The sequence below is a fragment of the Haliotis rubra genome, unplaced genomic scaffold (assembly GCF_003918875.1).
Source record: "Haliotis rubra isolate DU_JTF1 unplaced genomic scaffold, ASM391887v1 Scf221, whole genome shotgun sequence".
NCBI classification, from domain to species: domain Eukaryota; kingdom Metazoa; phylum Mollusca; class Gastropoda; order Lepetellida; family Haliotidae; genus Haliotis; species Haliotis rubra.
Genome location: NW_025766237.1, coordinates 25,333 through 52,484, shown reverse-complemented (window position 1 = coordinate 52,484; position 27,152 = coordinate 25,333). Strand labels below are relative to the sequence as shown.

General features: G+C 40.7%; 1 protein-coding gene across 3 annotated transcripts in view; it reads left to right on the top strand.

Moving 5' to 3' along the window:
* LOC124277397 (protein Shroom2-like) overlaps positions 1-27,152 on the top strand; it is a 70,897-nt gene that overhangs the window by 40,202 nt on the left and 3,543 nt on the right. For 2 of the 3 annotated variants that reach the window (XM_046713079.1, XM_046713080.1), the window contains 3 exons: positions 14,548-16,770; positions 25,712-25,847; positions 26,332-26,433. In XM_046713079.1, coding sequence (XP_046569035.1) covers positions 14,548-16,770; positions 25,712-25,847; positions 26,332-26,433 — 2,461 coding nt within the window. Of the gene's footprint in view, positions 1-14,547; positions 16,772-25,711; positions 25,848-26,331; positions 26,434-27,152 lie in introns of those variants that run through there. The other variant, XR_006898815.1, reaches the window with a different exon arrangement.

Genomic DNA, 27,152 nt, shown 5'->3' with positions numbered 1-27,152 from the left:
GTAAAAATAACCCCAATAAACCCAACCTACCAAATCTGTTTACGGATGTGATGAAATAGGAAACATATTTTTTGGGAGGCCTCATCCAGTGCCTTCATGCAGTAGGAGAGCTTGTCTCAGATTACATTCAGCTTCTGTTTCCACCGTTATCAACATGCTTCAAACAGTACCCTTTTATATCACTATCTTCTATCATATCACAGTTGCCGTGGGATACGGCGCTATATCTACCGAATCATAGTGTACATGTTTACAGGAGTCTGAGGCATTGTGTTCCTCACCACTATATGAGATGACAGATGCAATTTTATCAGAGAATCATGCTGGGAATTCTGTAGACAAGATTCAACAGTTATGTCTTTCAGTTATCTGTGTCTGATGGAGAGTTAATTAGCTAAGTAGTGACCTTTAAACAAAGCATTACAAGTATGTGTGTATCTGTAGTCTCGTTGATTCTAGGTGAGTTGACTGTGGTTGTTTACAGCACAGCTTTGAGTTGGAAACATAAGGCTGACTGACTGACTGAGTTTGGTTTTACGCCACTTTTAGCAATATTCCAGCAATATCACGGTGGGGGACACTAGAAATGGGCTTCACTCATTGTACCCATGTGGGGATTCGAACCCAGGTCTTCGGCGTGATGAGCCAACGCTTTAAACACTAGACTACCCCACCCCCCCGGAAACATAAGAACAATTGTAACACATCTCATTTCATTGGCTGTTTTCCAGTAGTTGTGTAGATAGCTATGTATCATTTATGATCCCATCACACAATTTCAGTGTTAAAACATCTTGTGTTATACTTGGTCCCTGACTGGGAGTAATTGCACTAAACATATTTCCGCCCGTATCGTCTTCAGATGAATATATTCCTGTCTCCCTGTAACAATCTCTGCCTCAAGAGGCATTGAAGAAATGGCAGTAATGAATTTGGCACGTGAAGAAAGTATCAACGGCTGGTTGACGAGTTAACAGCAAGTTCTCATCTTCTTGATGGGTGATTTGTCATGGTGAAGTCATGGTACCTATATTTCTGGGAGAAGGAGATGATCTATCTCATCACACAGCAACACAGCATCTCTCACCTTCATACATGGTGTACCTGACAGGATGTTGCCATTGTGAAAAATGAATTGTGGGTAAATGGTTGGTAGGCAAATTTTGTCAAATTTTGCTGAATCACTGAATGGATTTCTGCTCTCCTTGTACCTGATATCATTACAGACACACTTCAGCAGTCGAAATTTTTGTTTTGTTTGTTTGTTTGTTTGTTGTTTAACACCTCACTCAGCAATATTTCAATTATATGGCAGCAGTCTAAATAATTGAGTCTGGACCAGACAATCCAGTGATCATCATCACGAGCATCGATCTACAGGGATACGCATTCTCAGAGTTTTTGTAAAACCGGTAGCCTCTTTGAGAATGTTGGGGGAGGCAAAGATAGTGAGTAGTTTATCAAAATATTGCCCATTATTCATTTCCTCAACTTGGTCTCAGAAATTGGCATTCATTTTCAGCTTACTTTTCTGCAGTTTACATTTGATAAACTGCCAATGGTAATCAGGAAATATGGAATTAGAAGTTAGTTATTGAACTTCATAAGTTTTTCATTTGTCGCTTTTACCGTTCCCAGAACTTGGCATCATTTTTCTACCTACTTTTCTGCTGTTTACATTTGATGAAATGCCAGTGATAATCAGAAAATATGGAATGATAGAAGTTATTTTTGTAGTATATCTGCATGGATGTGATAGCTCAATGGTGGGCTGCTTGTGGGTCTGTCTGGCAGAGATCACTGTCAGACCCCTACCTCTACAGCAACAGGTTGCATGTACATTGATAACCTTACAGGGACCGTCTCAAACACACAACTAAACAAACTCACAAATAGTTCAAAAATTAAATTTAAAACAATAGTTACATTGATCAGAATATTACTAATATCCTTTTGACTACTGTGTTTATACTGGATTTGACTGTCTCACAGACCTTTGGTACCCGTGAAGATCCGGGTTAAAATTTGTCTTCAGTAACCCATGCTTGTCGTTAGAGGTGACAGAATCGAGTGGTCAGGCTCGCTGACTTAGTTGACACATGTCATCATATCCTAATTGCGTAAAACGATGCTCATGATGTCATTCACTGGATTGTGTGATCCAGACTCGATGATTTATAGACTGATGCCATATTACTGGAATATTGCTGAGTGCGGCGTTAAACAACCAACCAACCAACCCAGCCCTTAGGAAATATATGAATAAAGGAGTCGAATTCAAGTCTTGAGCAAGTCTGAATTACCTTAACTCTAGCCTGAACTATAGAATTGTATTGGGTTTCTTTAATATTATTTTTTGTAGATAATATTTTTTAGAACTATATTTCTGGAACTAAATGTCAGTGTAATCCTGGATCATTAGTGTATGATTTTTTTCTGTTTGTGTTGATATACGGTCCCTGTCACTGAGAGTGTTGAAATACTCTGAACACACTTAAGGCATTATCTCAAAGAATTTCTTTGGACTTGATATGCAGTTGTGTATAAATTCTATAAATGGCTCCTTTTTTCATATTCTGTTTATGTTACTTGCTGCAATTAGCTATCTCATGCTGCCATGTGTTTGGGCTGCTGGGAATGGTGGCTGGAAGGGATGATACAAGTGGGATGAGGAGCTTGTGCCTCCTACTGCTGGTGCATGATGGTGATATGACTGGCAGCTACCAAAATATGATAGGGATTAATAAGTCATATCTGATCATTTAGGTTGATATCATTTTATATTCCATGTGAAATACCTTCATGGTTTATGAGATACGTGTTGAGTTTTGTCTGTATTTGGTTTCTTGGCAAAATAGTTCAGGAGTAGCACAGTTTTCAGTTAAAGGATGGCGATGGTGGTCAGATGGAAAGTTCTTGGATGATTAGCTATTGTGTGTCATTAACTGACCCATGTCACAATGACTTGGATTGGTTTTGAGCAGCAATATCAGTATCCATAGTTACAAGATAGCATTTTGCAATATTTTAACATGTGAATGGTTCTTTTTCTATGTATATCAAGCACAGTTCTGGAACGTCTAAACCCCTTCTCACTTTTCAGGATGAATTAAGTCTCCAGTCACATCTAACTTGTGAAAGAATTTGAACAGTCTGTTTTAGAGGAAGGTATGTTTTGGTTGTGGTAGTCAATCATCACTATGTCTTTGAAAGAGATATTGATGTCGGGGTACTAGAGGCATTTTTCAGTAATTGAAGCTGGGGTCTTTCATGCTATTCTTTGAGAAAGAAAGCTGATGTATGTCGGATAAGAGAGGGTAGTTAAGATGGGAGATAGTGTTGTGTGGAGCTTCTCTGACTGCAGTGCTACATCTGGTGTTATCTTTCATCACAGACTCCTTGCAGGGTTGTTACTTTCATTTGTAGTACAAATAAAACACTGTAAACTCCACACAACCTTTACACAAGCACTTTTATGAATCCCAAATTTTTTTTTACCTTTGTTTACGTTTAAAACACTGTCACACCACGATTACGTATGTTCATGTTTTACACTCTTTTAGCAATATTCCAGTCTTACTATGGGAGGAGCACCTGAAATGGGCTTCATACACCATGCCTTATGTAAAGGATAAAACACGACTCGGGGTCTTGGTCAGGATTGTAAAACCTGAGAGCAGCAGGGACGGAGCTTGTAAAACCGAGCAAGACCAAGGGGAGTGTTTTATGAGACTTATGAACCGTCATGAATGAAAAACACAAATATGTATTATTTTCAATATGTGCATATACTGAGCATAACAACATTGATGGAACAGCCCGCAAATGATGGAACAGCCAGTGTCAACTGGGATGCAGTTGGCAGCTAACACCTTGCCTCGCATGCACAATGCACATGCTCTGCACGCTTACCTGTGTCCTGCACGCGCTGCCTCCAGTACCCGTTTTGTGAGTAACACATGGTTCATACTGACAAACAATCTCATTCTTCACAGCGATCCTTCAGGGCGTGGGGTAGCCTAACTGTTAAAGCGTTAGCTCGTCATGCCGAAGACCGGGTTCAATCCCCACATGGGCACAATGTGTGAAGCCCATTTCTGGTGTCCCCTGCAGTGATGTTGCTGGAATATTGCTAAAAGCAGTGTAAAACCAAACTCAGTCAGTCAGTCAGCAATCCTTCGTGTGAGCCTAGTGGATACAACCGCCAAGCTAGAGAGCGAAGGGTTCCAGGTTCAAACCAGTTTTAGCCACTATATATTAGAAGATTTCAATAATGAGTTATTTTAACGATCAGTCATAGCAAGACAAAGTTGTATGAATCATAATAATGGTCATTTCAAAACCTCATATCAGGTTAAATAACGACCATTTCAAAACCTAGGTTATGAAATGGTCGAAATTTAACTAATATGAGGTTTCAAACGTGAACTTCAAAACCTGGGTTAAGAAATGATCGGTGCAAAGTCACGGCAGAGGTCTACCTGATACTAGAAGGAACCTACTTTACTGCAGAGAAAATCAGAGATAGGTTTATAAACTGGACATCTAACCAGGAACATTGGCATGACAAGGGAACACTGGCCTCTAGGCTATCTCACTGGCAATGCATTCACATATTCAAACTGCTCCATTGCCCTTTGTATGTGAGACTAAATATGCTTAAACTTATGTATGATGTCTTTCTAGTCCTAAAGTATAGCACCTGTTTGGCTTATGACTATATGGTAAGGCAGGTTACCTTTTTCGCAACACCTGGTGTTGTTCACTGTGTATCAGTGATCCATATAATTTCACTACTATTTTCCTCTTTATGCCTTTTGCAATCTTTTTTGTGGGAAAATCGAGACTGTTTGTTCTCTGGCATAGGTATTATATATTTCCTAGCAACAGCTGGTGAATTAACTCAGGGTCTGTGTGATTACTAGAGTAGGCCAAATGTTCAATGAAACCGTATATAATTAAACATCTTTAATCCAAGATGTACTGAAACATAACTCCGTAAGACAAGACAGTTGATTATCGTCTGAGATTACAGTCAAATCTAGGTTATCTCACGATGATATGTTTAGTAGTAACTTGATGTGTTGGATAAATCCCATAATGCCCTAGTTGTTGTTTGTTCCCCAGACTCTGATGGCAGCAAGTTTGGCCAAGTTATTGCCTCCCATGTAGGTCTGGAAGCCTCCAGCAGACAACATAACATATCAACCATTGTTTTATCAGGCTGAGACAGATTCAAGGATATAGTGTTCGTACCCCTTAGCAGTGTACATTCCTCCCTATGGCATAATACAGATAGACTTAGTCTGTCTCACAGTCCCTGAACCACATTATTTTCCCTACTGCCTAACCCACTCTGCAATGCTAAAGCCCTAAATGAAGCAAGTCTAGATTTCCTCAGGTCTGAATCTCTGGTCTCCCTGGGGCTCCTTTTCAATTTAAATGGGTTTGTTTGTTACAATCAAAATTATATATATATTCAGAAGAATTAGGACTATTTTTATGGATATACAACTTCTTTATTATAAAGAAGTTGTATATCCATAAAAATAGTCCTCATTCTTCATCTACCCAACTTCTAGAATGCCAGTCAAAGAAGTTATATATTCAGAGACTAAGCTTTAGTCTAAGAAAGACTTTCTGAAGTCTTTAGCCATGGTTTGCCTGGATATCCTGAATGTTCACCAGACTCCACTCTTCTTGGTATTGTGAGACTTGTTTTGAAAGGTTATTTTTCTTGCCCTTATCAGCTTCTCGCTAACTGCTTGGTGATGACACTAAGATTGAGACTTGTTTTGCAATATAGATTCCAGCTCACATGTTCTTTTGTGAAGATTTCTTTTGTATTTACTCCATCGTTGGGATTGAAATCAAGATAAGGCTATTCACACTCTTTTCAGACGTTTTTACTTCATTGTAAACTATTTACTGGATTGTATCCAACAGAGCTTGCTACAGTCGAGTCTGGAGCATTGGGGTTATTTTGATTTTAGCACTGGTTTAGTTTATTTAGTATTAGATTTTATTCCTGGTTTCAGTTTAAGTGAGTAGTATTAGAAGGGTATCTCTTCAGACACACTTCCGGAACTGAATCCAAGATCAGTTAATCTGTGAGAAGAATGTGTTGATGGAAGAGAGAAACACAGACATATTGGTATCTCTTCAGACTTACAGATTCAATGTGTGACTTTCTGGTGTTTTGTGACAAGATAATTTTAACTGCTGTCATCTTGAGAAGGAAATCATTCATGGGTGTGAAGCATCTAAATTGTTAGTGAAAAAAAAATCTGCTTGGATTCATGTCAGATAGATTAACTCTGAAATCAGAGACCATATAATAGATTATATTGTCTCTGATATGAACATATTTTACACAGAAAAAACAGTTCATAATAAAAAAAAATATAATACAAGGAACCCTGAGACTCGTTAATCCGACAAAACTGTGGTTTCAGAGAAATATGTCTAGACTGCATGGGCTTCTTGGATATATGGGGCGTCGGAGTCTAATGAAAGCATGTCGGATTAACCCGGGTAATGAAATGGGAACCCGAAGCCCATTTCTTCATTTTCCCAAACTGTGGAAATGCTAGAATATTGCTTATCACATATTCTAAACTCAGTCAGTCAGTCTTGGATATATTTGTTTCAGGGTCTGTATGACAGACTACATGGCAGACTGTGTCCACAGTTTTACAATGGGTCGATGGTTACAGTACATAACTTGACTGATTGAGTCATGAGTCAGTGATTGCCTGATTGCTAAGACTGTCAGCCACGTAGTATTAGAGGGTGTTACAGCTGGCCACAAGTTACTCACTCATGGAGTGTTCAGAAAGAAACCTATGGGGAATTTCTAGGTGCTGAGACGTAAACCAAGCTAGACTGGCAGTCCACATACCAGTGCTTGTCCAAAACAATAACACCACAAGCAGTTCCCACTGTAGTGTGGTGTACATTCTGATGTCAGATCAGCACCAGAGGGCGCTCATAACCTCCAGCTAAAGGTTTACACTGGTCTAATTTGGTTCTTCTGTTCTGAAAATGCTAAACAGACAGGAATATCTCTCAGGTTTCTCACAGTGATGAAAGTGAGATGCTATGTTCCCTTTTTTCCTATGAGATAAGCAAGATGAATGCCTAAACAAGATGAATGCCAACGGATGCAACCAGGTGATGTTACCGCCATATAAACGGATAAGAGAGGTTGTCAAAACAAGGGAGACAATCAGCTTGAGTCAAAGACATGGGACTAGGTTATCAGGACAGAATTTATGTGCGGAAACAGACTCGGACAATTATGATAAGAATGGCTACATTTTCGAATCATGATGCACTCTAGAAATTTTTCCCAGGTGTTTTTTATTGTACAAGATGTTAATCGGGAGCTATTGAATAACACTAAATGCTCCTTGGTGCTATCGCATTGCACTGGTTTAACATTGGCGTGTGTAGATCCTGCCAACAGGTATTACCATAGTTTCGTGACACGTGTATTCAAGTCCTGGGAAATAAAGAACAACTGTTACGTTTTTCACATTAACAATATTAAGCAGCCTCATCTGATCCCAAGCAATATGTTAAAGATTATCTTCAGCGAGTATAAATTTCTAATTTTTAATCGTTTGCCTCCAGTATTATTTAGTATGTGTTTATGATACCAAGCAATTTTTCGGTAAATATTGTTCCTTTGCCCAAGGGGGAATGGGTTTGTAATGTTCCATAATTTTTAGTGCAGAGTACGTCACACAGGTGTGCCGTGAATCTATGGGTGTGTGTTGAAACCAAGATTCCCCCTGATAATGTTTCTAGGTTGCAACGCCACACCTGGATTTTACCTAACGTCTTAGACCTGCATCAAACTGTTGCATGGCATAACATAAATTATTTACTGTTCAAAATAACATAAACAAACATATTCTTTAAAAGACATTATTTATTATGAATTATTGAATTGTAGCGTTGCATGTTTCTTTTCGGGATTGTGCATCTCTGTTGATATTTCGTTTCCATATGCCTTTCCATATGTTCTACACTTACAATTGCTGTTAGATTCATTCTGTTGAACAAATAAACATAGTTCTCATGGTGCTGTATTTACTAAACATCATTACATATTCTGTATTCTCAGTGTATGGTGTTTATACAGCATCTAGGCATATATTCTCTATTTTGACCTGGGTAAGACCCTGCATGTTTTCCAGTGATGCAGTAAATTGACCACTGTGCTGGCAGACTGTCTGTGGAAGCATTCCTGGGCACATGCTTGTACCACCTGTTCATCAGCACCGACACACTTCCATTCTCTGGCACAGAGACGGCAGGATGTGCTTGCAGATTTATTTGTCTTCAATGGTGTAAATGGTATTCAGTTTGTGTGTGGCTCTCTAGTTACAGCATAAATACAATGCTCTCTGTGGCATGTGTTTCAGGTATCCTACACTCAGTAACAGTCTGTGTACAGGCTAGTCGATACATTCTTCACATGCCTGTTGTCAATCAAGTCTCAGACATTTCACTCAGTCAACTCCCAGAACACTATTAGCAAGGGCTCTGATCAGATCCTGTTTGTCAATTAGCATTACACTGTGTGTCCTCTGTTGTACCAGTACATTCTTGTCAAGTACCAGACCCGTGAAGGTCCGGGTCAGAATATTGATCTTCAGTAACCCATGCTTGTTGTAAGAGGCGACTAATGGGATCGGTGGTCAGGCTCGCTGACTTGGTTCGATTGACACATGTCATCGGTTCCCAATTGCGCAGATCGATGCTCATGTTGTTGATCCCTGGGTTGTCTGGTCCAGACTTCGATTATTTACAGACCGCTGCCATATAGCTGGAATATTGCTGAGTGCGGTGTAAAACTAAACTCACTCACTTACTTGTCAAGTACCAGAACACTATGAGCATAGACTCTGATTAGATCCTTTTTGTCAATTAACATAACACTGTGTGTCCTCTTTTCTCTCAGCACAGTCTTGTCAGCTACCAGAACACTATAAGCAGAGACTTTGATCAGATCCTGTTTGTCAATTAACATAACACTGTGTGTCCTCTTTTGTACCAGTATATTCTTGTCAAGTACCAGACCACTATGAACATAGACTCTGATCAGATCCTGTTTGACAAGTAACATAACACTGTTGTCTGCTCTGACAGAACATTCATGTCAAGTACCAGACCACTATGAGCATAGACTCTGATCAGATCCTGTTTGCCAAGTAACATAACACTGTGTTGTCTGCTCTGACAGAACATTCTTGTCAAGTACCAGACCACTATGAGCATAGACTCTGATCAGATCCTGTTTGCCAAGTAACATAACACTGTGTCCTCTGCTCTGTCAGAACATTCATGTCAAGTAGACCACTATGAGCATAGACTCGGAGGCGGATCCTGTTTGCCAAGTAACATAACACTGTGTCCTCTGCTCTGTCAGAACATTCATGTCAAGTACCAGACCACTATGAGCATAGACTCTGATCAGATCCTGTTTGCCAAGTAACATAACACTGTATTGTCTGCTCTGTCAGAACATTCATGTCAAGTACCAGACCACTATGAGCATAGACTCTGATCAGATCCTGTTTGCCAAGTAACATAACACTGTGTTGTCTGCTCTGTCAGAACATTCATGTCAAGTACCAGACCACTATGAGCATAGACTCTGATCGGATCCTGTTTGCCAAGTAACATAACACTGTGTCCTCTGCTCTGTCAGAACATTCATGTCAAGTACCAGACCACTATGAGCATAGACTCTGATCGGATCCTGTTTGCCAAGTAACATAACACTGTGTCCTCTGCTCTGTCAGAACATTCATGTCAAGTACCAGACCACTATGAGCATAGACTCTGATCGGATCCTGTTTGCCAAGTAACATAACACTGTGTCCTCTGCTCTGTCAGAACATTCTTGTCAAGTACCAGACCACTGTAAGTGTAGTTTCTGACTAGAACATGTCTGTCAAATATCCAATGTGGTGTTATTGGATGCTCTGTAGGTTTGTCAAAGTACCATTCCACTTTTTGTAGTTTCTGATTTGCACATGTCTGTCAAATATCATGTGTGTTGTTATTGGATGTCCAGTGGTTTGGCCTTCCACTTTTTAGCAGTAAATGCTTTACCATATCAGAGCAATATAACATCGAATGACACCAGCATCTCATGTGAGGAATTGATCCCTGGGCTGGCCTGATGAGTAAACTCTTTAACCAGAGAGCTAATATAACATCATATGACACCAGAAATTCACAACTCATGTGAGGAACTGAACCCTGGGCTTGGCCTGATGAGCAAACTCTTTAACCAGAGAGCTATTCCAACACCATATTACACCAGAAATTCACAACTCATGTGAGGAACTGAACCCTGGGCTTGGCCTGATGAGCAAACTCTTTAACCAGAGAGCTACTCCAACACCATTGGTGGTGTATAATCTTGCCCTGATTAGCTCCCTTCCAGCAGCATGTGGTTTGTGATGCGACCTGGAAGTCGGGTTCACCGGTGTGCAGCATGCCTCAGCTGGATTTCATGAAGGCTCAAGGCTCCCTACACGCTTTCAGAGATTCAGAGTAAATTAACCAGTTTATTGCTTGTAGTAAAAACATTCTTGGCAAACATGCGAACACTTAACTAATATTAAACACAAGCACAGAAGAATTTGACACTTTGTTTTTATTGGAAAGGAATTGTAACCAATTAGAGCAGTATTTTAGGTAATGAAATTTATACAATATTTTACAAACTCGGTGAATATCAAAAAGTGTTTTTTAGAAGCATGCATCAATGAAATCTGATTTGCTTACTTCCTTGATAAAAGAAGTGTCGTGTTGAAATGTTGAAATTAGACGTTGAAGTTTATGTGGTTGACAAAACAATGAATTTCTTTGGTTATCAGATATTGATGTTTTATTTTCAAAATTGAGCCTGAAAAATTTCAAAAAGATCTGAGTTATTGAAAAGTTTGTTTTACAATTACAAATTTTCTTATCCATTTTTGATTTTAGAATTGCTTCTCCATTTATTTTGTGTGGATTTAGAGGTCTCCTTGAATGTAATGGTCTTGAAATAGGTCAACCTGACAGCCATCTTTGGTGTGTGACCAATGGAGCACCTCCCAATCTATATGTCATGGAGAGGACAGTTGGCATGTATGTGTTGGTCAACCAAGTCCTGTTTCATGGAGGCCCTTGTTTGATGTGGGTCTATGGAATGAGAAGTGGCCTGTGACCTTTCACCTGTTGACCAGGGCTGTCAGGTGTTTGTCCAAACAAATCAGATAATGCATTCAGTTGGTCATGCCTGTAGTTCATGTCAGCAAGGGGCGGTGGGGTAGCCTAGTGGTTAAAGCGTTGGCTCGTCACGCCGAGGACCCGGGTTCGAATCCCCACATGGGTACAATGTGTGAAGCCCATTTCTGGTGTCCCCCGCCGTGATGTTGGTGGAATATTGCTAAAAGCGGCGTAAAACCAAAACTCAGTCAGTCAGTCATGTCAGCAAAGTTAATAAACTGTAGCAAGTGCACATCTATTATCAAGACTGCACCTTTGCATGAGAAATGTATACTACACAGTGTTTCATCGGGATATAGAGATATTTGGCACTGAAATTTTGGGAATAGGTAGTTAATTATGAATATTTTGAACATTTTTATATTGAAACTCATTCTTTGTCTGTCCTGTTGTCAAATACTATTTAAAAAAACAACTGTTATAGCTATCAATCACATTTAATTCCCAGATCTTGCAATGCCAATTTTCAATTTTCTCCTTCAACCAGGCAGTATTGAATCTTGGAACTGATACTGTGAGAAAATAAATGTGTTGTTTTGATTTTTATGAATCGCACACCAAATCCCTTGTCCAAGATATCTGCTGTGTTGAAAAACACTTCTAACACCAGATTGTGTATCTTGCACATCACATGTCCTCATGCTAATATCTCCCATCTGCTATTGGGAGTAGTGGTACACCAAGTAGTATGAAGCACATGTGCCTGATGCTGAGAGTAGTTGAAACACAAGTAGTATAAAACACTGTGCCTGATGCTGAAAGTGGTGGTAACCCAAGTAGAATAAATCGTTGCTGAAGCTGGAAGTAGTGGTAACCCAAATATTATAAAACACATGTCCCTGATGCTGGAAGCAGTGGTAACCCAAATAGTATGTATCATCTTGCAATATTTACACAAAGCAGACTTTGTAAAGAAACTGAAAAACTGAAGAGTCTGCCAAGTATTTTGGACCATGAATTTTTTTTAGAAGCAAATACCTTCCAAGTCGAGTTTCATAAATATTTGATAATATTGGTTTGCATCAATTTCGAGACAGGAAGTATAGTTTAACAAGGATGTCTGGGATGTGGCGTGTATCAGTGCCCTGTCAGCCTTAATGGCATAGGGGTATCTCAAGTTGAGATATTACATTCAATTAAAGCCACTTGCCGAGATAGGTATCTCCCATCTACAGCAGGTTTTGATTTATCGGCAGAATAGCCTGTCTATTGTCTCAGAAGAAGACTTATGTACATTGAGATCTGGTGATGAAATCACCGTTTGTTGAGACTGTTTTGGCACCTTCGTGGGGTGTTTTATGGGTGAAGTGAGAAATGTATGTAGCTATTCCATATTGTCAGGTGCGAATGCCAAGTGGTATATGAGGAATTCCTATTTTTGATGTGACCTTTGTTTTGCTTAGGGGATGCTGTAGCAGATCTCAATCCCACATGTCCCAAGAAGAGATACTGTTATTTCCCAAACATGAGGTTTATGGTATTTTGAACGTTTATACTGCAAGGATTCTGCAAGCTATAACATTGTAATTACGGTGCTTGTGATTAGGGATTTCTTTCTGTTTTTCAGTCGGGTGTTTATGTGATGGGGAAAGATAACCTTAACAGTTGTTTATTGAAAGAAGACATGAACTATTGTGTGAATATTTCCTTTGGAACTAGTAATGGAAGGAATCACACTTGGTGTGTTAGCACGACTTTGAAGAATACCAATAACCCAAGAAAAGTTACGACTTGTCATTGTATGTAAATACATGGCATGTGTTATGGTTAACAACTTCTTTGTACTCATTGTCACAAAATTTCAGAGCTAATTCTTGCTCCTTCACCATTCTCCTGATGAAGGAGCAAAGATCAGCACTGAAACATCATGATAAAGAATCAAAAAGTTGTTATCCACAAAACTTGTCATATATTAATGTCTGTCCAACTTCTAAATGCCTTTCAAGAATTTTATCATTGTATGGTCCATTTACACCAGTCTTAAAATTTATTTTTTTGGGTGGGTGGGAGAAATTATTTTGATCTGTTTTAATTGTGTGTCCAGATTATTTTTGTAAGAGCAACAATATGTCTTCAGCTGTTGTTTGTTATGCATTGTTATTTTTCTTCCTGTTGGGATATTAAGCAATCCTTGTTACCTGGCATTTTGAATCACTTCGGATGGTATTTAACCTGTTTATCACTGGGTAAGATTTGTGGTCGTTTCCACCAGTGAAAGGCAATCTAGTGTTGATCAAGGTTTACTCTTCACTCTTCAGTGTGGTACGTCTCCTGTCTAACTCAAGTGTTCAGTGTCAGACTGGTCAGATATGTATCTGATAGGCTGCTGTATGTGATGTGAGGCCGTGATTGGTTGATACAGCACAGGTATGCAGGTCTGATTGGTGGATACAGATGTGATATTTATCTGTGATTGGTTGACACAGACCACCATGGTTGTGGAGTAAGGGGAACTAGCCAAGTGAAACACCTGTTTCTTTTGATGCAAGTCAATGTCTGCTTATCAGATAGAGATCCTGTTCTTGTCAAAACTGGGCTGTTTATAGTCACTGCTGGATGTAACCTTAATGTGGAATATACTCAGACCTATATTCAGCATTACTGACTTAGATTGTCTATGCAACATGTGTCAGCTACACATTCTATAATACACAGACCCTGTAGTGTAGTGGATGGAGTGTCTTCTGAAGAGCTGAAAGTTGGGGTTTCAACCCAAGGCATTTCATATTATGAGATGTTTGTACTGCTTGTGTCCATGCCCGTGTCATATATTGCAAGATAGCCAAAAAAAACACCCCCCAAAACATAAAAGTCATAAACATCCAATATCTGGCCTGTCAGCCTTTAAAACTAAAATACTTTTCATCACAAACCAGAACATTGTATTCAAGGTGTATTAAAACATGTAAGATATAGGCATCAAAATGTGTAGGAACACAAGCAACTCTGTTGAATTTATACTTAGTATAGGAAATACACTTTTGACTTTATTTAATTAACATCTTCATACTAATTGACAAATGGCATTGACTTTTTCTGAGAATGTCAGATAAGGGTATACCATGATATAAGTTGATGCTATTTATTGTTCATGAGACTCTAGAACTGGTAATGTGACTGTTTAATAAGAATAAGTGGTTTGGGTCATGTCTCATTAACAGGACGTTGTTGCCTCCCTTGAGCCTCAGTGATATTTAATCAGTATGAAAATCAGCTGACATGTTATACTAATATGTGTCTTTTTGGTTTTAGATATGCAGACGACTCCTATATGTCGGCTGCCGTCAGGCGCTCACGGCGCAACTCTGGAACTGGGAACTACAAGAGGTCGGCTTCTGCAGCAGCGCTGCGTCCAGATGAAGATGACGCCAGTAACGACACTGATGCCAACAGCGTGTTCAGTGACAAGAAGCTGGGACATCAGGCATGGAACAGTGAGTCTGCTTTATCAAGGCATTCCATTGGTGCTTCAATTGGACACAATGAGATGCCAAACCTTCCTGGAAATATCCCAGCTTTCAAAGCTGATGTGGAACATGTGAAAAATGTGTCCGTAGGAACAGTGCAACCTCTGCAACCCAAACCGCTTCTTTCTCCCTCAACGGAAACTGCCCCCTTATTTTATCCATCCTCCTCAACAAGTGCACCCAAACCAGCTGCCCGACCTCCCCAAACCTTGTCCATGACAGCTTCCTCATCAAGTTCCCGCTCAGCCCAACTCCACTCTCCATCATCAGGTCAACCTCAACAGACTCTCTCAATGACCTCTTCTTCTTCCGTAAGTTCTAGATCTGCACAGCTCAACTCACCATCAGGTCCACCTCAACAAACTCTCTCAATGAGCTCTTCCTCCAGTTCTCGGTCTGTCCAACTCAACTCACCATCATCAGGTCCACCTCAACAAACTCTGTCAATGAGCTCTTCCTCAAGTTCCCGGTCTGCCCAGCTCAACTCTCCTTCATCAGCTTCAGTGAAGCCCCTGGTCCAACCACAGACATCAGCTGGAAGTGCAAGACATGCATTGCATCCTGCACCCAGTAATTCTGTTGGAGGGACTTTCATAACACCTGTGGTTAAATCTGTGCAATCACCTTCTTCAGGCCCAGCTCACCCCCATGGTTCAGTGCAGTCACCTTCCGGTGTGTCTAGTTTATTCTCTCCCCGTCCTTTCGTTTCGCATCATTCCCGGGAGGGAGAAGGAGGGGAAGGCAAAAGGTTTGGTACACCCAATTCAGTGAGAGACAGAATCTCTAAAATAGAACATGGAGGCAATAAGAATGTGGGGTCACCCAGGTTAGAACAAGGTGGTAGAGTGGGGTCTCCAAAACACACAGCATCACCAAAACCTGCAGACAGTTCATGGAAGACTAACCCAGATCCTATCCGGACATCATCACCCAAAACTGTCGGTGGTCACTTGAAAGCTGAGAGCTCCTGGGAGACAATTGAGAACCTCAGTCAAAGCTCTGCTCAGAAAGCAGCTCACAGTCAGAACAGTCAAAACAACACACAGAAATCTCAGCGTATACTTGAATCCTGGCGGGATGACCCCTGCTCTCGCTACCCACGACACGAGTCTTTCAGTTCGTCTTCATCCAACTCAACTGTCTCTAGCTCCGAAAGGAGATCCAATAATCATGACAATCTTCCTCCCAATGTGTCCGACAGGAGACCCAACATTCAGGACAATCCTGCTAACAGTGCTACCTCCCCAGTCCATCCTAGATACAGACATGCGTCCCCAGCAGAACAAAGTGCTGTAGATAAGCGGAGTCCTCACGCTCCCGGTCAGGTGAATCAGAGTGCATATAACCAAAGAGAACCAAGACATTTCCAGAGTAGTGCTCAGAGAACTCCTGATGGTGCTCCTCAAGGACAGGACCAATCCAGAATGTTGTCAGGCGAATCTCAGGCCTTGTCACCCAGGTATCGGGAAAAACGATCGAGAGATTGCCAAACACGTGACCAAGACTCAAATGGTGTGCATCGGGACGGTGAAACATATAGTCCCCGAACATATCATCAGCCACATCCAGATATGCATAAAGGTGTTAGTGAATCTCCGCGAGGACAAGGTGCTTCTAGTGATGTTAATAACATGAGAAGGAACACTGAGAGGTCAGACTCTCCTCGGACTCAGGATAATAAGAAATCAGCACCCAGTTCTCAGGTGGAGAAGGAAAATCCCCAACCTGTTGATCCTGATTCCATGGCAGTTCCTGTTCATCATGGTCGTCAGCGTTCACAAGAAGAGATTGAGTGTGATGAGCAGGCCAAACAATTAGCAATGGAACTGGAAGGTTCAGACAAGAAATTATCGGAGGTTCTTACTCAGGATCACAAGAGGATGAAATACATGGATGGCATGTTCACTGATCCTGTTGACATCAACAGGAGGCCCTCTTGTGGCAAAACGCAGCTCAAGGAAGTCAACACACCTGAAGACACCAACAAACCTGCTGATACTGACAAAAAAGTAAGTATTGCTAAAATGTTGCTATTGTTGGTATGAAATGTGGAGTGAGTGAGTGAGTAAGTTTAGTTTTATGCCACACTCAGCAATATTCCAGCTATATGGCGTCGGTCTGTAAATAATCGAGTCTTGACCAGATGATCTAGTGATCAACAGCATGAGCATCAATCTATGCAATTGGAATGTGATGACATGTGTCAACTAAGTCAGCAAGCCTGACCAACCGATCCCGTTAGTTGCCTCTTACGACAAGCATGGGTTACTGAAGGTGCATTCTAACCCGGATCTTCACGGGTCTATGAAATGTGGAAAATGAGCTGCACCTACTCACTGATGTTATAAATTTTGTGATGTTTATCTACAAGGAGTGTACATATTTGTGGATAATTACTCCAAGTTGAGCTATATCCAGCTTGATAAACTTCCCTCACTGGCAATGCAATAAAATTTGTTTGGCTACAGCCTGTAGATCTCCTTAGGTTTGAAGTTAGTATGCCTGACGTCATTACATAGTGGATATTAACTCAAACCTGGAGAAGCTGCAGTTTTAGGTAGGTACATGATCTTTTCTCTTCCCTCCTTGTATTATCTTCAAGTATAAGAGTTACTTTATGACCTTAGTGACACAACATGAGTATCAATAGTGTAATGAAGTCGTAACGATCTTGGGGAGTACTGGCCAGTTTTGGGATGAGCTGTAACATGGTGGCAGGTTAATGAATGCAGCACTCGGTGCAATCTTGGTGCATACCCTGTAACTGAAATGTAGACTATGGAAAGCCAGGTTACGCAAACAAGGATTCTGTATATCTTGATTGCATATTTTGGCATTACTGTGATAATTGTGGGGCAGACTGAATCTCCAGAATCTGATTATCTCTGGCCTCGAAGATGATTCAATAGTTGAAGGTCCAGAGTTGTTTGTAGACTAGTCTGTCTCACAGTCCATGAACCACATTATTTTCCTAACTGCCTAGCCCTCCTTGCAAGGCTAAAGCCCTAAATGAAGCAAGTCCAGATTCCCCAGTTAGAATCTCCCAACTCACTGGGACTCCATTTCAATATAAATGGGTTTATTTGTTACTATCAATATTATATATATTCAGGGACTAAGCACTGGATTGTCTGGTCCAGACTCGATTATTTGCAGACCGCTGCCATATAGCTGGAATATTGCTGAGTGCTGAGTAAAACTAAACCCAGACACTCACTCACTCTATCTGAAGACTTACAGTTGTAATGTGACAGAGAGACCATATAATTATAAAAGACATGGGTAGTCAGTTGGTCCAAAACACCTGCTATGTCCTCGGTTTGAATCCTGAATCCCAAATTTGAGATCCTGTGTTATTTCTAGGTTTCCCAAAAATAGTAAACATTTTACCTGTCCCACATGAAGTCAACATAGCCTCCTGTTTAATGGACTGCCTAAGATAAGATCCAATCACTTGATTTTTAATTACTTTCTACAATTTTCATTGGAGTATGTCGAGTTTAGATACCTTGGAGATGCACCTCCAAATTATCTGAAGAAAACCATATGACCTTGTAAGATCATAGGAATTATTGATAGCAACCATTACATGGAAAATTGGGAGATAAGAAAAAATTAATGATAAAAGATCTGGAATAGTTCTAATTTGCAGACGTTAGAGATAAAAGTTTGAATGAGAGCCTGTATGTGTGTGGAATAATTAATGTTATGCTTGCATAAACCTTGCAAGATTACCAGGTAGATGGGGTCATGTGTGTGTATGTAACTACAAAGGTTCTCTATCATGCATTGATATTTAGGAATTTTATGTTATTTACAATCTGCAGATTATCATAAAGTTATTTAATGAGGAATTTCAAAGTAAAATCTCTACCGATAACTTTTTAGTTAAAGTTAATGCCAAAACATGTTTAGGCATCATGTTGGTCAGGATGGCTCGTAACAGAAAGGGCTGCTTCTGTTGTCTGGAGGGCGGTGGGGCCTTCCGCTCTCCGGGCGGACGCTCTAACCACTACACCACGGAGGCGGTCCCCCGTACCTAAGAATGTTAATGAGGGTGCTTTCTGTTACCCTGCCTGGTGCTTGGCAGTAAGGGGAGATAACAAGGACTGCTCGTCCTGAGTGGCAGTATACTGACTAGGGTATCTGTGTTAAAACGCTTCCTTGTATGCTGGTGTACTGGCTCTTAAAACAACAACAGTCCCTATATGTCTGGATTATTACCAATACTCATACACACACACCACACACACGCATGCACGCACCACACCATGCACACACACACACACACACACACACACACACATGCCACACAGTCACACCACACACACCACACCAACACACATGCATGCACACACACTCCACACCATACACACCACCCACATGCATGCACACACACCTACACACCACCACCACATGCACACACCACCCACATGCATGCACATACCACACCATACACACACACCAACACACATGCAAGCATGCACACTCCACACCATACACACACACACCACCCACATGCATGCACACACCACACCACACCATACACACACACCACCCATATGCATGCACACCCACAGTCATGCACACACCACACCACACCATACACACACACACCAGACATGTGCATGCACGCGGACTCCACAGTCATGCACACACCACACAATACACACACCCACACACATGCATGCACGCACTGCACTGCACTCACTCACCATACACACACATGCACTCTGAACTCACTCACTCACTCAAGAGTTGCGTGGTTTGTACAATTAGTTCTATTTGGTAGTATGAATTTCTACTTGGCACTGTTTATGCTGTTGTTATTCTGTGTGGTTTAACGCTGTGAAATGCCATGATGTGGTATAGTTATTCTGTGTGGTTTAACGCTGTGAATACCATGACATGCTGTTGTTATTCTGTGTGGTTTAACGCTATGAATACCATGATGTGGTATCGTTATTCTCTGTGGTTTAACGCTGTGAATACCATGACATGCTGTTGTTATTCTGTGTGGTTTAACGCTATGAATACCATGATGTGGTATAGTTATTCTGTGTGGTTTAACGCTGTGAATACCATGACATGCTGTTGTTATTCTGTGTGGTTTAACGCTATGAATACCATGATGTGGTATAGTTATTCTGTGTGGTTTAATGCTGTGAATACCATGACATGCTGTTGTTATTCTGTGTGGTTTAACGCTATGAATACCATGATGCGGTGTCTATCAGCTACTGCAGTAGCACAGGACTAGGGGCAGACATGTGGTGGGCAGCGGAGTTTACTGCTGTGTTTACATACATCACAGTGGGCTGAAGGAGCTAGGTGAGGGGAGCTGTGTTTGATGTGTGCGTGGCTGATGGAGGGGGAACGTGGCTGATGGAGGGGGAACGTGGGACGGTAGTGGACTTGATACCATGTAGATCCATGTAATGTTCAGTTGTGGTTATGGTAGGGATGAATGTATTCTGATGCTGATTTTCAATTTCATTCAAGTCACTCGGGGCTATATTCCTTGTTTGTATTGAGTATTAGTACAGAGGAATGTAGACGGTGTTAGATTGTTAGTGGTGTAGTTTGTTTCTGGAGGAGGTGTTTCCAGTGAATGAAGCAAGGCTCAAATGTGATCTGTCGGTTGTTTTACACAAACATTTATGCATATTTATGGTTTAGCAAATACATTTGGAGTATTTACATGAGAGGAGAAAAAGAAAATCAAAATAAACTATTCCAAGTTTGTGGGAAAAGTACAAGTGTGTTTTGGATCTTATAAGGCTGAGCAAAGATGCTTTCCTTTGATAGTGTCAAGTTAAGCCTGACCTCTGCACTGACCTGAAACCATATACCAGTGCAGGGGGGAGGTTGGGGAGGGGTGCATTGCCCTGGATGTGGGGAGGTTGGGGAGGGGTGCATTGCCCTGGATGTGGGTAGGTGGGAGGGGTGCATTGCCCTGGATGTGGGATAACATGAAGGGTCTGATATGCAGGACAGGATAACATGAAGGGTCTGATATGCAGGACAGGATAACATGAAGGGTCTGATATGCAGGACAGAATAACATGAAGGGTCTGATATGCAGGACAGGATAACATGAAGGGTCTGATATGCAGGACAGGATAACATGAAGGGTCTGATATGCAGGACAGGATAACATGAAGGGTCTGATATGCAGGACAGGATAACATGAAGGGTCTGATATGCAGGACAGGATAACATGAAGGGTCTGATATGCAGGACAGGATAACATGAAGGGTCTGATATGCAGGACAGGATAACATGAAGGGTCTGATATGCAGGACAGGATAACATGAAGGGTCTGAAATGCAGGGACAGGATAACATGAAGGGTCTGAAATGCAGGACAGGATAACATGAAGGGTCTGAAATGCAGGACAGGATAACATGAAGGGTCAAATATGCAGGACAGGATAACATATGCAGGGATAACATGAAGGGTCTGAGGATATGAAGGAGTCTGGAATGAAGGGTCTGATATGCAGGACAGGATAACATGAAGGGTCTGATATGCAGGACAGGATAACATGAAGGGTCTGATATGCAGGACAGGATAACATGAAGGGTCTGAAATGCAGGACAGGATAACATGAAGAATGCAGGTCTGATATGCAGGACAGGATAACATGAAGGGTCTGATATGCAGGACAGGATAACATGAAGGGTCTGAAGGGTCTGAAATGCAGGACAGGATAACATGAAGGGTCTGAAATGCAGGACAGGATAACATGCAGGGACAGGATAACATGAAGGGTCTGAAATGCAGGATAGGATAACATGAAGGGTCTGATATGCAGGACAGGATAACATGAAGGGTCTGAAATGCAGGACAGGATAACATGAAGGGGATAACATGAAGGGTCTGAAATGCAGGACAGGATAACATGAAGGGTCTGGGACAGGATAACATGAAGGGTCTGATATGCAGGACAGGATAACATGTAGTGTCTGATATGCAGGACAGGATAACATGAAGGGTCTGATATGCAGGACAGGATAACTTGAAGGGTCTGATATGCAGGACAGGATAACATGTAGTGTCTGATATGCAGGACAGGATAACATGAAGGGTCTGCTGTGGAAGGGGTTCCAAGAAGGGTCAAAGATGTTATACAGTACGAAGAAGGGTCTCTATATTAGGAGTATAATTTTATCTCGAGCTGGGATAATCACCTCTAGTTCCCTCCCTAATGTTCTGCTACAGTGCTGCTACATAGTCCCAGTAAGCAAGATGTGAAAGCTGTTGAGTTCAGTACTCATTTGCTGAACCTTTTTGTGGAGGTAAAATTCCCATCACTATCGTGTTAACACACTTCAATCCCATCTTGGAGCTGACATTTTAGGGAACATTTACAATGAAAATACCAGTGGTAGCACATCATAACAGAAAATAACACAGACCTACGAAGCAAAGGAAGTAAAAATCTGGCGCCAAAACATATGCCTTGTGGAATATAACGTATGTATATTTAGAAGGAGGCAGGGAGGAGATGATGAAAGTGAAAGAAATTGACAAGCTATATTTCGTTTATTTAAAAACTGCATGAGCTTATTTCAAAGCCACACGTGAGGGAGTTGTTTAGCATGAGACTATACGCAAGATGTGCACCTGTCCTGGACGTTCTTGTTCTTGTTCTTGTTACGCTGTGAGGTAATTGTTGGGTGTCTTTATGATGCATTAGTGCCAGCAAACGGCAAAACTGAAATTATGCATTCTTTTTGTGAAGGATTGGCTGCCAAATTGATGATGTATTAGTTGTAAATATAGCCCAGCGCTGGTACATATGTCCTGTATGTTTCCGAGATGTTAGACATGCATACTCTGAGTAGGAGAGATCAGGAATGATTGGATCAGGATCAGCTGGAATCTGGCTGGAACTGGGTCGACATTATCAGTTTCTTTGAAGACCTGCAACATGTCTGCTAGCATTTAGCTACACCAACTCACCAAGTGACAAAGGGATCTCTAACTCAGTTAGATTCTGAGATAATTTGACGTGTTTAAATGTGCAATCCTAGAGTTTATTCTAGGTCCTCATCAACCTGTGCTGGTTGTAATAGGCTACCATGTGGATCAGGTGGTCAGGTTATCCACCATATGGATCTTGGTGACAGTGTTTGCCCTTAACCCTGAAAAACTGCAGGCCCTAAGGACCCAGAATCATAAAAGGTTGTGGGTCTGGATCAGAATGTGTAGGCCTTATATTAGTCTGTCGTAGAGACCCTGAAGTAAATATATCCAAGAGAGCCCACGCAAGTCTAGAAAATATGGCAAGTCTAGATTTCCTCAGCTTCAGGAAAATGAAGAAAGTCTCAGGGTTCCTTTTCATTATATATATATTTTTTTTACTATGAACTTTTTTCAGTAAAATATGTTCATTTCAGAGACTAGTTGTTAGTCTAGCCTTATATTTATAGATACAATAAAAGTAATTCCCAACAAACAATCATATCTCAGTAGTCTAAATTGCTTCTTCGTAAATGATAGTCATTTCACTTACAGACAACAGCTGCTGATCGAGATGAAAACTAGAAATTACTGAATGATATTTTCTGAAAGATAATACTCTTAGCTATCAGGGGATTAAAATGCTGTTGGTCATAAGGACCTGCAGAAAACAAGAGCTGTGGGTCCGAGTGGTTTTCAGTTGGCTTCGGGCCTAAGGACCGACGTTAATTTCGAACGCTGTTTTGGTGACTCTATTCACTGTGTGGATAGTTGCTCATAATGTCAATCACTGGATTGTGTGGTCCAGACATGATGGTTTACATGCTACCATCAAGTAGCTTGAACATTGAAGAATGAAATATTAAACACAAGCAGTAAAGAAATATTTGAGGAGTTTTCTGTGACAGTTATTGCTGTTAATCACATTATTGATGAAAGTTTTGTCAATGTGTTTTACATGTTGCCTGTGGCGAAACAAAATAGTTGAGCCTTATCAAACCCTCATCATCAACATATGGGGTAATCATTACCATAGGCTATGAGCTTGATAGACTAATATCTAGTCTCTAAAATGAACATGTGTTACAGAAAGCACAATTCTTAACTTATCTTTATTAATTATAATGAAGAAGAGCCCTGTGAGAGTCTTCATTTTCAGTAATTGCAGTGCTCTAGACTTGCCAAATATTATACTTGCTAGGCTGTATGGGATATATTTGGCTCAGGGTCTGTTCAACAAACTAGTGACTAGACTAACATCTGTGGTAGGAATAAGTTGAGTTCAGTCACTGTAATGGGAAGTCATGCTCTCAAAGTACTAATTTTAATTTTTCTCATTTTATGAAAAAAAACATTCTTGGATGGGCATTTTGCTTAATCAGAATAACTTCTTGCCACTTGCCCCAAATATAGAATCCGTGGGGGAAGGAGATTAATACATCTTAAGACAGAATATTTTCAGGATCAAATCTGAAGATTCAAGATGATGCTTTTCGTTTCATACTTGATATGGTGAATTAAATGATTTACGATGTTGTCATTGCAAGACAGCTGCAACTGTCAACATGGTGGACCCACGTGATAATATATAAAAATATATTGATATGGGTGTCTATTATCTGCCTCATAGTTCTAAATAACGTTTAATATTCCACCATCACTGATAAAAAATGAATCCCATTTCATTCGTGGTTTATAAAGTATCTGTAAACTAACCCTGAATATATCTTCCGGACCACTGACGTGAGAGCCAGTATCCCTATCTCTTGACTGCTCCCAGACAGCCAGTCAATGGAGCTTGTCACATCCAAACTCTGATAGCACAAAGCCGCCTCATAGGCTGGGTTTGAACCCCACTGACCTAGTTAGCCGATAAATGACATTCCTGGCTAATTGCGTGGTCATGTGACCGCTATTAGCAGATATTTGGTAAATATGTGTGAGGGTAATTCATTCTAGTTAGTCGTGTTTGGATTGAGATGTAGAGGTCTGTTTTGGATGTGGGACTGCAGTATAGGATAGATAGACATGGAAGCTAGCAAAGAGTGAGTGTACACAGGACTAAACATTGCGTCTGAGATGGTTTCATTAAGGATATATCTTGTGTGTTTGTTGGAAATTGAGATATTTGCAAGCTTTGTGATGTGTTCGTGATCGATTCATTTGGAATTGTGTCTCAAATATGACTTGGTTCAGGAAGTTTGTATTGTATGTTTGTTGTAAAGAAAGATGTGTATCAAGTTGCTGCATATGCTATTGTGTGGAGGTAATGTGTTGCTGAGGTAATCAATGATGTTATCAATCAGATTTTGTTTAGTTCCTTATTGTGTAGTGGCAACAGTTGCACTGATCTAACACTGTGTGGTGAGATTGTGGTGGCAGGTTGTGAAAGGTTGCCTTGATCTGACACTGTGGAGATCCCGGTAGGAAGCTTTGGTATTGAGTTCATGTACTGTGCAGTGGCAATAGTTGCTCTGATATGATGACACTGTAGAGGCAATAGTTGCCCTAATTTGGTGACACTGTAGAGGCAATAGTTGCCCTGATTTGGTGACACTGTAGAGGCAATAGTTGCCCTGATATGGTGACACTGTAGAGGCAATAGTTGCCCTGATTTGGTGACACTGTAGAGGCAATAGTTGTCCTCATGTGATACTCTGTACAGGCAATAGTTGTGCTGATGTGATACTCTGTACAGGCAATAGTTGCCCTGATTTGGTGACACTGTAGAGGCAATAGTTGCCCTGATGTGGTGGCATTGTACAGACAATAGTTGCCCTGATGTGACACTGTAGAGGCAATAGTTGCCCTGATGTGACACTCTGTACAGGCAATAGTTGTGCTGATGTGATACTCTGTACAGGCAATAGTTGCCCTGATGTGACACTTAAGATGATAATAGGCTGGTTTTGTATTGAGTTCATGCTTTGTGTAGAGGCAAAAGTTGCCCTGATATAAACATACGATCCTTGTCTTTACAGAGGTGCCCTACCTGCGTCTTACTTCAAGGGATCTTCCAAGGCTCTGGTGGAGATGGAGCTGCGACGACAGAATGAAGAGGTGAACAAGGACATCATCAAAGACCTTCAGGACAATGACAGCCTCAGGAAACAAAAGGTAACAACTCCACCTAAGTTAAGCGTTAAGGAAGTAAGATATCTTGTAGGTTGGTGAAGAGAAAGATATGCTGTAGTTTGACATTTGTCTGAATACCTACACAGTTTATGTGGGAACGTTTTGTTGTTCAGGCAACAGCTGGAAACAAAGAGGTTGTAAAACTGTCAGTCTGGTTCATGGGTTAAAACTTTGTTCTTTATGAAATTGTGTTAATTCTCATTGTTTGTTATCTTGTTATCCCATTTTTTGTGCTGCTTGGTGTTCTGTACCTTTACTATATATATGAAAACTTCACTTAAAGAATGTCTTACAAGCAGTAGACTATTTACAAAGATTCTAAAGTACATGGTAATAGTTGTCAATGATTGATGTGTTGAAATGTTTCATGGATAAAAAATGAAGTGCCACTCAATAGATCATTCAAGTTCTAACTTTAAAATAGCATTGACTTCAAATGATATGATATTCTTGTTTCTGCCACTAGGAGGAGCTGATGGAGAAGTTGTATGCCAAGCTGAAGGTGCTGAAGGAGGAGAAACTGTCACTGCAGCAGGAGATCGAGGAGAATGAGGATCTGGGCAAGAAGGTGTGTTCCTGCTAAGTGTGACAATTGGGTCATGTATATGTAGGCTGTTGGGGTGTAATCTTATTAAAAGCTTTGACCACTCCGTTCTACCTATGTTAAAGTATTGTAAATACTGTTGTAGTACTTTTACAATAGTTACTCTTCCATCTCCTTTACATTGCAATAATGTGATTAGCAAATGTATTATTCACATTTCAAACTTTCCCTGTAACTTTTATGTTGTGTGAAACACATTCACAGTTTTCGAAGTTGCTAGGAGCAGTACTAGAATGTTATTTGAGGTAGCTTTATCTGTGTCTGATCTTACCAATAGAGACACCCTTTGTTAAAGATCAGTAGTTGTGGGACTTCATTGGCGAGGAGGAGATTTTATGAATGTTTCATTTGCCATAAATTAAAATTTGAATGAGTGATTGAGATAACTTCTTTGAGTGATTGAAATATTTAGCTATGTTGCATGTGCACTTAAAACTTTGACAAGTCAGAATGTCATTAATCAAACACATGTTGTGATGTAGTTGTAGTCTGTCTCACAGTCCCTAAACCACATTAATTTCCCTACTGCCAAGCCCTCTCTGCAGTACTAAAGCCCTAAATAAAGCAAGTCTAGATTTCCTCAGGTTCTGAATCTCTGGTCTCCCTAGGGCTCCTTTTCAATATAAATGGGCTTGTTTGTTACTATCAAAATTATATATATTCAGAGACTAAGCCTTAGTCTA